The 12,486-nt window shown below is 34.4% G+C and overlaps 1 protein-coding gene across 1 annotated transcript in view; it reads left to right on the top strand.

The window, feature by feature from the left end:
* The window catches only part of LOC140050881 (uncharacterized), a 29,146-nt gene that overhangs the window by 183 nt on the left and 16,477 nt on the right, over positions 1 to 12,486 (top strand). Inside the window, exons 2-11 of the mRNA XM_072095860.1 lie at positions 974 to 1,974; positions 3,335 to 3,451; positions 3,572 to 3,749; positions 4,135 to 4,287; positions 4,520 to 4,592; positions 7,251 to 7,491; positions 8,313 to 8,484; positions 8,971 to 9,884; positions 10,231 to 10,327; positions 11,146 to 11,232. Of these exons, the coding sequence (XP_071951961.1) occupies positions 988 to 1,974; positions 3,335 to 3,451; positions 3,572 to 3,749; positions 4,135 to 4,287; positions 4,520 to 4,592; positions 7,251 to 7,491; positions 8,313 to 8,484; positions 8,971 to 9,884; positions 10,231 to 10,327; positions 11,146 to 11,232 (3,019 nt within the window). The 5' untranslated portion in view covers positions 974 to 987. The remainder of the gene's footprint in view (positions 1 to 973; positions 1,975 to 3,334; positions 3,452 to 3,571; positions 3,750 to 4,134; positions 4,288 to 4,519; positions 4,593 to 7,250; positions 7,492 to 8,312; positions 8,485 to 8,970; positions 9,885 to 10,230; positions 10,328 to 11,145; positions 11,233 to 12,486) is intronic.

The raw sequence follows: 12,486 nt of genomic DNA, 5'->3' as shown, positions 1-12,486 counted from the left end.
GGTGATTTTTTCCAGGGTGAGCAGTTTAGGCTCTGGCGGTGGTATATCCTACACGCACGGCATAAACTCTAACCAATGGTGTCGATGGTTTATTGCGGAATATAGCTATAAAGCAGCTAGGCCTAGCGTATGGAAAGCGAGATACTTTTAATATTATTATTAGGACAAACTTCCAGCATGCTATTCTTTGGGTGATCCATAATTTTCACTCTTCTAACTGGGCCTAGTTCTTGTTGCTTGATTCTTAATCTTATTTGAATGATGCATGCCCTCCTATCCTATTCTATACTATATCCATTCTATATTATACAAACAAGGACGGTGTTTGCTGGCAAAGGTTTGGAGGATCCAATGATAATTGTTGTGTATGTTTTATGGAAAATTATAATTATATTGGAAAAAATGATTGTTGGAAAGAGTTATAAAAAAAAATTCAACGTTGCAGCATTAACCACCTCATACGAGAGACTATTCCAAGAATCAATTACCCTGCATGCAAAAGAGTATTTCATCTATCCAAATTTAATCTTCTAAAGTTTAAAGTGTCTTCTAGTCGGTGATGATTGATTAAACTAGAAAAAGTATAAATATCTAAAGTTTATTGGCCGTGGTTGACTACTACACTGTAGAACCAAAAAAAAAACATTTGATCAACAGAGTATTGCATTTAATGAAAAAATCTAGGTATGTATTCATTTATGGCCTTTTGTCGGCAACCCATCATGCAATTGACTGCATGATTTGAGACTATATTTAGAATGAAGTTTTAATTTTTTAAAGGATCTTTTGTTGCCATTGTTTATCGACTGACTGGATGTGCGGTCCAAAAATGTATTAACTTGCCTCCCTAAATCGGTAATTGCATAATCACAGGACTGACCTCCTATGGTTCAATAATGTGTTATTGCAGTTAATTAAGAATGTAAAACAACAATATGTGACCACCACTAAATAAATCTTATTTACATTGCAGTTTATGGTTTAACTATGGAATCGCCAGGAGGTGATACTGCACATTTGGTGTCAGATGATAACGATAACAAAGAGACTGTTTCTATGGAAGATGTGGCCATGGATGATAGGAAAGATGTAGGTGATGCTAAATTGATAAGAGAGGAGAAGAATAATGATGAAGAGAAAACAGAAGAAGTGAAAACAGAAGAAGTAAAAACAGAAGAAGAGAGTAAAATGATGGATGAGTTAGATGGAGAATCAAAATTATGCAAAGATGATAAGAAAGAAAATGCAGAAGAAGAAATCATTGAAGCAAAAGCTGAAGAGGAAAACCAGAATCTATTGGAAGAGGGGAAGAAAGAGAATGTGAATGACTATCAAAAGGATGAAGGTGAAAGTGAAATGAACCAAGTAGATGATAAACAGGTGAAGAACTTGCACCCACAAATTGAAGTTGATCAAAAGGTCACTGATAATACTGTTGTGAATAATAAATGTGAAAGTAATGACGAAACTACTACTAAGGAACCGTCAAAGCTGACAGAACCTAAAGAAATCTGTATTGCTCCAATCAATGAAGATAATTTAGGTGAGGAAAAGAACACCATGGTTGAGAAAGAAGATACCAGTGGGAATATGGATGTGAAAGGTGGTATTAAAGTAGATGATAAGACGGAAGTAACTGAAGAGGATATAAGTGATGAAAATGAAAGAAAAAGTGAAATACCAAAAGATACTACTCTATCAAAACCTGAAGAAACCGAAACAATACCAGAAATTGCAAAGGAGACGGAGGAAAAAAAACCTGATAAAGAGAAACAAAAGAAAGTGTCCAAGAAAGAAGAGAAAATGAAAGAGAAAAAAAAGGCGAATAGGACCCCTGCTAAAGAGAATGGCAAGACTAATGAGTTAACTCGCCAAGTTGATCAAAACAAATCTAACACTGCAGCAGAGTCTCAAACACCCCTAAGCAAAGTAGAAAAAAACCTGGAAAAAGACTATGTGTTCAAACTGAAGAAGGTAAGTGTAAAGTACAGTAAACACTCTTTCATTTTTTATTGAACAGATAGTATAAAGTCATGTCCAAGTTGATCAGAGTTCATCACCAACTTTTCTGAGCCTTTATTCAATAAATGCACAAATGTACATATCAAACTTGCATTAGTACCCGTCTGCGACGGGTGTGAGCACCAATGACTAACAAATTTCAATGACACCGAGAAACTTGTCATCAAATGGATATAAACTTACATGCAAGAGTTCCAATTGAAGTCTCATTTTCTATATTTAAATCTATTGATACAAAGAATTGAAAGAAAGTAAGTTCAACAGTACTGTACGTCTGGTAGGCTAAATGCACTGTACTGTATGCATGAATGTTTACGGTCGGTAACAGTATTATACAGTAGGTACAATTTATCCATCATGTAAAGTGATGTAAGCACTGCAAAGTAAAATGAAAATACATTTACATACTTTTTTTATTACAAATTAGAAAATCCAGAGTAAACAAATTATGATAGGCGTCAAAAGGTAGTTGTAATTATAATTACGATTCTGTACCAACGATAAGCTGGTAATTATCTGGTGGATTAGTAGAATAATGAAGAATACCTGTACTATGTTTAAACCTCGGTTATAACATTGAATTGTGTACTGTAGAATAAAAACGTGGTAGCATAAGGTTATAGTAATAATAACACCTTATACGTAAACGAATAATTTGCATTCCCAATGTTAAAATACAGGTGGCATAACCAATGTACGATTTCGTACACACTAAGAATGAAAGAAAGCCAATACTGTAAACATAGGGCCTATGCTTCAAATTTTAGAAAGATATAAACAATAGAGTTCAAAGGCCTACATAAAAAATCATAAATGTTTATTATTACAAATGGAAGTGAACTAATCCACGACCGCGTGGCTTTTCTTTAATTAGTTAAAAATTGTGCCTAACCTATCGACTCATCTCTCTAAACTGTAATGCTGCCATTTGCGATATTCCTTCTTTTATACTGTAGTCTTGAATGACGCCCTCTGGACATTCCACATATGATAGCCTTTTGATCCAGAGGAAATTTTTTAAATATTTAATAAGTCATAATTCAGTAAATATTTGGTTTTTATGTAGCCCATGACCATCTCCGTAGCAAGATTGATATTGATTGCAAAATTCACACCAATTGGATGTTGTACCGTGGCGAGCATAGAGGACAAACTTGTTGTGTTTGCCTTTATATATATATATATAGATAGATGTGAATAATTTAAACATGCAGTTTTTACAGTACTGTACATTATATATTTGTATTCGTTTCACAATTTTAATCTTAACACCATACTTTAAGCTATAATTAACATTTTCAATTTGCTTTAGAAAAATCCTAAGTTTCCGAATGCAAAGTTTTTTTGTCGAATTTGTCAATATCATTGTGATCACATCAGCGCCTGTAACAAGCATGTCAATGATCAGAAACATATTAAAGCATTCAAGGTTAGAATTTATTTTATTTTTTCTTCATTTCATTGAATGTGTTTATTTAATTTCATGATTTGTAGCCTTGATGTTTTAATACAATTGATAACTTAAACAATATTATTAATTTAACTTTAGAGTATAAAAGTTGATGAAGCCATAAGAAAAGTGACAAAACCTGAGCCTGCTCATTTAGACGTCCTCAGTGAACTTTTACAAACTGTTGTGGAAAAGGATGCCTTGTCTAAAGATGACATGAAAACTAGAAGAGAAACTGTTGAAAAAATGAAAACAGAATTTCAGCAAAAGATGCCAGGTATGATAATTGCTTGCTTTCGGGCTTTTTCTGATCAATTGTATTTGAATTTAACCTTTTTCATAACATCCTAATTAACAAAATCACAATAGACCTATTGTAGGAACCTTTAATATTATTCAAAAAATGTTCAATACTCCTTTTGCATAAAAGAAAGGTGCATATGTGTGATATACAAGTAATGTTTTTATGTGTGTGATGATACAAATCATTCCATATTTCACTGGCAAATAAAATGTGTTGTACCATTGCACGAATACAAAAGATTCATTATTTGTTTTAAATAATGTCTGGTTAAGGAAGAGAATCCGACAGTCAGCTGTGACTATAATTCCTGCATTGTCTGCCATTACTGTACTAGACTGTAGATGTATTTATGTTACAGGTTTTGATTTGCGTTTGTTTGGCTCTTCACTGAGTGGAATTGGTTTCAAAAATTGTGATCTTAACATCGAGCTTATCTTGCCTGCTGATAGTAAGGAAGAACACAAGGCTGCTAAAGGCTTTGTAGATGCAGCTTCTGTTATGAATGATAATGGTAAACATTTTTGTCTTTATTTAATATTTCAGATAAATTAATTAAAACCCTAGTAAGGGTCTGCTCAATTATATCTACTAATTTTTTCTTTTAATGGCAATATAAAAAACTAAGTATAGTCATGAAGAATAATTTTTTGAAGTAAAATGAATAACAAATAACCATACATTTTATTTAATAGATAAGTGAAATGATTATAATTAGATATTTATGCACTTTTTTCATCTTTCAGGTACATTGTTTTCAAGTGTAAAACCAGATTTTGAGTCCAAGTTTCCATGTATAGATTTCATAGAACCAAAAAGGTAAAAACTTTTACTTTGTTAACAACTTTGATATTGTTGGGTTTACTTGTATTTGATTGTTAGTTTCTGAGTGTTTGTGACATTGAGTTTAATAATAATAATAGTAAGATTTATACAGCGGACATATCCTGGTGCTCAAGGCGCTTGTGAAAACCATGAAACAAATTAACCTTAACACTTTGACTGCCAGAGGTTTTTCCAGTTAGAAACTGCCACCGCCAGCGTTTTTAGCCCAATTCGATGTTTTTATTAAAGCTGATTGAAACTATTTATGTGATCTGATTTACATGTAATTTAGACCAAAATAATCATAAAGATTTTAGCTTTACAATGGTACCAAGAACGATTTTCAAATCGCAATATGTAAATCGTAATAGTAAAATGAAAGTAACCCACTTTTTGAGTTTTTCGTGGTTTTGCGCTAGACAGTCGAGATATTCGCGATTTTGTGCAAGGCATCAGAATATGAAAATATTGCCCGGTGAGATTAACAAACAACGAAAAAGTTACTTACACGGCACCGATAGGCCTATAAAAACAAGTTATCACTATCGAAAAATGTATTACAATTACATTTTATAAATCAATGTTTCGCCAAAATCCACATAGTAAAGACACCAGGCCTAGTTAACTAGGCCTAAAGTTGGTCCGGAACCGTTTTACGACTAGGCCTAGCCTAGTACTACTCTGGCTAGTAAACTGATGAGGCCTAAAAAGTTTTTTTTTTTTTGGTAGGGTTGGGGGGGGGGGGGGGCGGGTAGAAAAATTTTTTTTATTTTTTTTATAATGTTAATTTCTCTGTTAATTGTACGCGAATTTGAGAGTAACAAAACACACTGAATAAAACAACGAGCTCAAACATCTATTCATAATTTGGTTCACACTTTAATTCTGTTTTGGGCGTGTTAGGCCCTGTGTCTAAACTAGCCTAGGCTAGGCCTACTACTACACAGTAGGTCGTTGTTAGCAGGCCTAATTAAATATTTTAGAATTTAGTGTACCGTATATTTCGGTGTATAAGTCGCAACTGTGTATAAGACACACCCCCTAACTGAGAGTAAAATATCGGTATTTTGTATATCGTCGATGTATAAGACGCACTTTATATTTCATCAAAACAATGTTTTTTCTCACCTAGGCTCGGCCGCGCCCAGCCTCAGCAAGAAGGGAAGTCCCCCATTCCGTCAGTTCTTTCTAACTTGTTATTCATGAGTTTCGCACCCGCAACATCGAGTGCATGACCGCACGTGTGTGTGGGCTAGCCTCGCTCGATCTTTTTATCGAGAGGCGCACGTTTTCACAGACAATCGTATTCGATTAGTATCTATGTATCGGGCAATGTATATATCCTAGAAGTGTGTACGCTAGGTCTATGCTATAATCAACTGGAGAATATACTAGTCGAATACTGTACACCATGTGGTTGCCAAGAAGGGCTCGCTCTCGCTGGGGGTACGGCGGTCGGCGATCGTGCGTATAACTATAATACTATTCCAATCGTAAACGTTTACAAATGAAATTTTATCGGAGCGCCTCCATAATGAACAAATCTTTTCATCATATTTAGTACAAAGTCACGCTAATGCCTTGAAAACTAGCAGGTTGCTGTTACGCTAGTACACTAGCTAGGCTAGGCCTAATCTTAGTAATAGGCCCAGCTAGGCCTTACCTTTTTAAAAAGCCCAGGCCTAGCCAACGAGGTGGCGATATCTGTGTGTTGAGGCATTTATGTTCGGTGTATAAGATGCACCCTTGATTTAGAGGTTAAATTTTCGTGTCAAAAGTGCGATTATACACCAAAATATACGGTACGTTGTTATTTTAATTGTTTGATCCTCGTACACGCGATTTACACCTTTTCGGCCAAAAAAAATCATAAACAATTTTTTTTTTAAAGCGCCCTCAACGTAAAAAAAAACTTTTTTCGTATCTCCGCCCCCAATTTTTTGCCAAATTAGAAGGGGGGGGGGGCGGATGACCGCAAACAAACTATTTTTTTTTTTAGGCCTGATAATATTCATATCATTTCTAAACAAGTTTGTTGCGTGAAACTCGGCCACTTAATTACAGTGAAACACCAAAACAATTAGGGTATACATACAATAATAAAATTAAAGACTTCATATTGAAAATTCATCCATTATTTTTTATTCAGATAACAAACAAACATGCCAATCCACAAAAACCTTTGTAATGCTTCGGCGGCATAGCTAGCGCGACCGATACACAATGCGCCAAACCATCGCTGTACGCGCTACTGTGATGCGCGGTGTATGTTATTTCGACAGGTACCATTTTGACAATCGTTCGTAACCAGATTAGTTACTTTCAAAAAGTAAAATATTGACGGTCCAGACCGAATATAGTGTCCATATTTATAGGATATACCAATAATTAACCTATCTACCGGATTTCATAAAAAAACGCGCAACACGAAGATCTTCGTGTTTGGCAGTCAAGCGTTGTGTTTCCAAACATGGCAGTCAAAGTGTTAAACCTAAATACTATTGATAAATTTGACAAAAAACGAATAAAAAACAAAACCAAATCGAACCCACATCACTGCTTCCGTTTACCAGCAATTTTTTAAAACAGTTTGTATTAGGAAAAAACCATTAAGTAAATACTGGTAACCACTTTACATTTGCTTTATTTCAGTGGCTTGACTGGTAAGATCAGCATTATGAATGAGCATGCATACAATACCAACAAACTACTGTTAAAGTATAGTGAGTTTGACAGTCGTGTCAAACCACTTGCAATCAGTTTTCGTAAACTAGCCCGTCTCTGCAAGATAGATGTCCAGAGTGATGGCAGTATACCATCGTACTCATTTACCCTCATGACAATCTTTTACTTGCAACAACTGGACAACCCTGTACTTCCCTTTCTTAATGAGGTGAGTCTGATTAAGACCCCTTTGTGTTACTATTTAAAACAATACTTCAATCGCATTATACTTTACTTGTGCTGGTAGGGATAGTCTAGATTTGAGCCCAAAGAAGCAATGAGTACTGTGCCAATAGGCTGTTTTAATTTAGCTACCAGATGCAAAGAGTGAGTGAGTGGCCGAGCGGTTAAGACAGTGGAACCGTAATCACGTAGCCATAACATCGGCAGGGGTTCGAGGCTCACTCACTCCATGGTTCTGGTGGTAGAACGAGTCTTCTCGGATAAGGACTATAAACCGTAGGTCCAGTGTACACAACTTGCTCGTGTGCACTTTAAAGAACCTAGTACATCTTTCGAGACGAGTAGGGGGTTACCCCGGTGTATTAGTACATCACAGCCACTGATCACCAACTGGGCCCTCTGGGAGATCAGTCTTTGACTGAAGAGGTCAACCAGTATAAAGATAAAACAAACAAAACAAATACTTCACATTTTTTTTTCATTTTATTTAACCTAATTTTTGCCCTAATTATTTGTAATCCAATGCAGCATTGGGCACACCTTCTGCGGCCTAATACAGTAGAACTTATGTTTTACGTTCCCTGGATTTTACGTACGCATAAACTGACCGATGATGTCATCATTTTTAGTAAATAGTGTTACTATTACTGTTAATCATTTGTTTTATCATTTGTCATTATTTATTTTTTTATAACTTAAAAATAAATTATAAATAATATAACCTATTCAAAGTCTGATTAAATAAATCTTAATTTTTCATATTTTGCGGGGCAGACTTACTAATATTTTATTATTGTTTCTGTGTAGTTTGACACTTTCAAGACGGCAAATACCCAAAGTTTAGGAGAATTATGGCTTGGAATGCTAAAGTTCTATAGTATTGAGTATCCTATCGAAGAGGAAGTTATTTCAATAAGAAAGTCAGAGTCAATCACAAGAGAGGAGATGCGAATATCCAAAAAACGTCTTGCAATAGAAGGTAATGGTTCAATCACCCTCACTCTAAGCTCGTACCCTATGGAAACTTATACAGTGGATTCAGAATATATTGTAGAGATCATTTCTTGATGTTGCGTCATGCAAAATCTAGGATGTAACATGAAAAATTAGGCTTTTATCCGTAATTTTTATCCTCCTAATGTTGTAAATTGTCTAACGCAAATATGACAAAGCATGACTGAAATTACAATAATTTTTACTGGTATTATGAAACATTTATAATCCAAACAAATAACCTACAACAATTTATGTGGGTAAAGTAGGCCATTCTCAATTATTTAAGAAATAAACATTTTGATATTCATGTCAAACAATACTATTTCTTTATCAAGGATAATGAGAGTACTGTAAAAGACAGGCAATACGTGATGAAGTGGAGAGTAAGCAGATAGAAAACACTAATTATAAAGAAATTAATATAATATGTTGTTATATAAAGAGTGAACATATTTTCATTTTTTGCCAGATCCATACAATACAGGTAAACGGAATGTTGCAAAAAGCCTGGCATCGCCGTCCATCTTTAAATATGTCATGGACAGATTCAAGTCGGCTTTTCTGTATTTTGCAACACCTCAATATGGCGAACCAAAGGAGTCGAAAACAAAAACATCTGCAATAAAGGAACAAGCAGTAAAAGCAAAAGACTTACTGACATCTAAACCTGAAACAAGTATGTCTGAAAAGGCACCATCTAAACCTGAAACAAGTACGTCTGAAAAGGCACCATCTAAACCTGAAACAAGTATGTCTGAAAAGGCACTATCTAAACCTGAAACAAGTATGTCTGAAAAGGTAACATCTAAACCTGAAACAAGTATGTCTGAAAAGGCACCATCTAAACCTGAAACAAATATGTCTGAAAAGGCACCATCTAAACCTGAAACAAGTATGTCTGAAAAGGCACCATCTAAACCAGAAACCAGTACGTCTGAAAAGGCACCATCTATACCTGAAACAAGTTTGTCTGAAAAGGCACCATCTATACATGAAACAAGTTTGTCTGAAAAGGCACCATCTAAACCTGAAACAAGTATGTCTGAAAAGACAGCGTTACCAAAAGGTGCAAACATGTCTGCAAAAGACGACATACCTGAAGAGATAAAGCAGTTTGGACGTGAGATTATAGAAAGAGCTGTTAAAATTTATGAAGCAGAAGAAGCAGCCAGAAGGAAAGCAGAAGGAGGCACTACTCCAGATGAGAGACAAGAGGCTTCTTTCAAACAGTCAGATGAAATTGACAATCATGTCAAAAATGCTACAAAGGATTCAATAGATAGGCAACCTTTAGAGTTTTCATTTGACGTAGCAAAACTTACTAATGGTGAAAAAGTGCAGGTGTATTGCTCACACTGTAACAAGCATAGTCATTCAATCAAGGTAATTTCACTTAAGATAGTTAGTATGACTTAACTGAAATTGAAAACATTATAAATCAGTCTTTAAAACAGGATTTTGCCTTTGACTTAAAAATCATTAAGCTCTGTCTACACTATCAAAGTTTATGTGACAAAAAAACGTGATGTCCCCAAATATGGACACATTGATATCACTACCGTATTTGGGCACATCACACTTTTTTGTCAAATTAGTTTAATAGTGTAAACCAAGTTTTAAACTATTTTTACTGGTTGTGTATAGACAAATCAATGTTGCTAAAATATTTAGCCATTATTTGAGATGAAATTTTTATTCAGCTTTAATTATATTATATTTTTTAATCTAGAATTGTCCTGATGATGATCTTCCAAACTTGAAAACCTTGCCTCGTATGAACAAGTCGTTTATGAAGCGAATTGATTTGTTATGCACTCAGATACCGCGTAAGTGTCATTGTGAACATTTATAGAATTTTGTTATAATATTGTTCGTGATTATATAGCGCTTATTGCACAATGCTTCTAAGCACGTCACATTATACACCAGTCATTTTTTTGGATCAAACACGTATGGAAACGTACTTCCATAATGCAGCTAGTAATCGGCGCAAAGTTGTTATCCACTTATACGCCTAGGTGGAGAAGAGAGACGCGTAAGTGTCATTGTGAACATTTATAGAATTTTGTTATAATATTGTTCGTGATTATATAGCGCTTATTGCACAATGCTTCTAAGCACGTCACATTATACACCAGTCATTTTTTTGGATCAAACACGTATGGAAACGTACTTCCATAATGCAGCTAGTAATCGGCGCAAAGTTGTTATCCACTTATACGCCTAGGTGGAGAAGAGAGACGCGTGTTGTATTTAAACTCACAGTTAGTAGTCCAACGTTCAACATATCACTATTAACTGTATGACATAAGTGTATGACATCATGCGCCATACACTCTCACTATTAACTATATAATAGTTTTACTTTTAACTATTAGTTTTTTGTGGCAAGAGTTTAAATTATGTCTGCTCCATCTTTTCGAATTGTATTTTAAGCCATTTGTCCTGTCTATGTGAATACACATGTTCAACATACAAGAACAGGTCATTTTTTCACTATGTTCAAGTTGTGTAAGGAACTTGATTCCCTTGTTTCCCGTTTAAATGAATTTAAATGCATAATGTATAACTTAAACTTGTGCTTTTTTGTGCATAGAAAAGCATGCAATCTAAATTATCTGATTTAATTTTTTTTATCTTGTAGTTCAATTTGAATTGAAAGAGGGAGAGCATAAATCCCGCGACAACATCGTTAATGCTTTACAATCGCATATTAAGAGGAACTATCCAGGTATATATATATAATATGTATAATTGGTAGAGCGGATAACTCCTTGTTATTGTATTGGATCAATATTTTTTGGTTATCCGCAACCGTAAGGTATTGTGGATAACCCTTGTTATTGTAAAGATCTTTTTTTTTTTTCATCTTCTTTGTTTTTCTTTCTTTCCCGGAATTTTGTTGCACGCATATCTCTCATCCTCGTCAACATAAGATTGTATAACTTTGTCATAAGATTGACCTGTAGATGTGCAGGAAACTTTGTTATATTTGACATTTTGAATTGACACTTAGTGAAAATTTAAGTTATATCAAGAGCAAACTTTCTATGGATTAAAAATGGCATGTTTTACAAGAAGTTACGCGCGCACGTGCATTTAAAGTTTGAAAATGCGCAAAATTAATTTCTAATCAACTTTCTACGCTGATCATGACATTTTGAGCATGACAAAAATTCCCACGCGCGCGAAAAATTTTACGCGTATGGTGCGCATGGAGTACGAAAATCATGTTTTTTTCTCTTGTATTATGATTTTACAGCCTTTCCTAGTCATTTAAAAAAAGATTGACATCATTTCAAATTGAAATGACATCATACGAACACATTGATTTAGATTTGCGCTCGTTTTAGTTAAAAAAGGTACAAAATATTGTAAAAATAATGCCAATTTTAAATCTATTATAGCTCTTCAGGATCAACGGTGACCTACTTATTATGTAAGAAGATAAATTGTAGATATGAATTCATGCTGAATTTTTACCTCTCGGATGTTATGACGTCATCGTATGGCCACACGAATGTAAAATATAGGATTTTTGTCTCTTTCGTTATTGCTCATCACATTCAACAGAGCACATCTCGCTTATACGTATTCCATTTCCCCCGAGATTTTAATATTGTCTACGTTAATCAACTATCTTTCGTATGAGTTAAAAATATTTTAATTTTTATGATGTCATCATGTCTAATAATCATGTTTAAAACGTTTTCTGGAAGCTATTGGATTGTAGATACGAATTCATGTGAATATTTTGCTAATCAGATGTTGTGACGTCATCATATGGCCAGTTGAATAAAAAAAAGTTGTATTTTCATATTTTGCTTCATAGTTCATCACATTTAAAAGAGCGCGCATCTATATTTTACGTATTCAAATTTCTTCTACACGTTAATATGTTGTTGCTGAGATAATTTCCTTCCGAAATTGCTATATTAGTGTTTCATTTTGATACTGTCACCATGTTAAAAATTGGAATAAATGG

The sequence above is a fragment of the Antedon mediterranea genome, chromosome 6 (assembly GCF_964355755.1).
Source record: "Antedon mediterranea chromosome 6, ecAntMedi1.1, whole genome shotgun sequence".
Taxonomy (NCBI): Eukaryota; Metazoa; Echinodermata; class Crinoidea; order Comatulida; family Antedonidae; genus Antedon; species Antedon mediterranea.
Note: the sequence above shows the minus strand (reverse complement) of the source record. Positions and strands in the feature narration are given on the sequence as shown.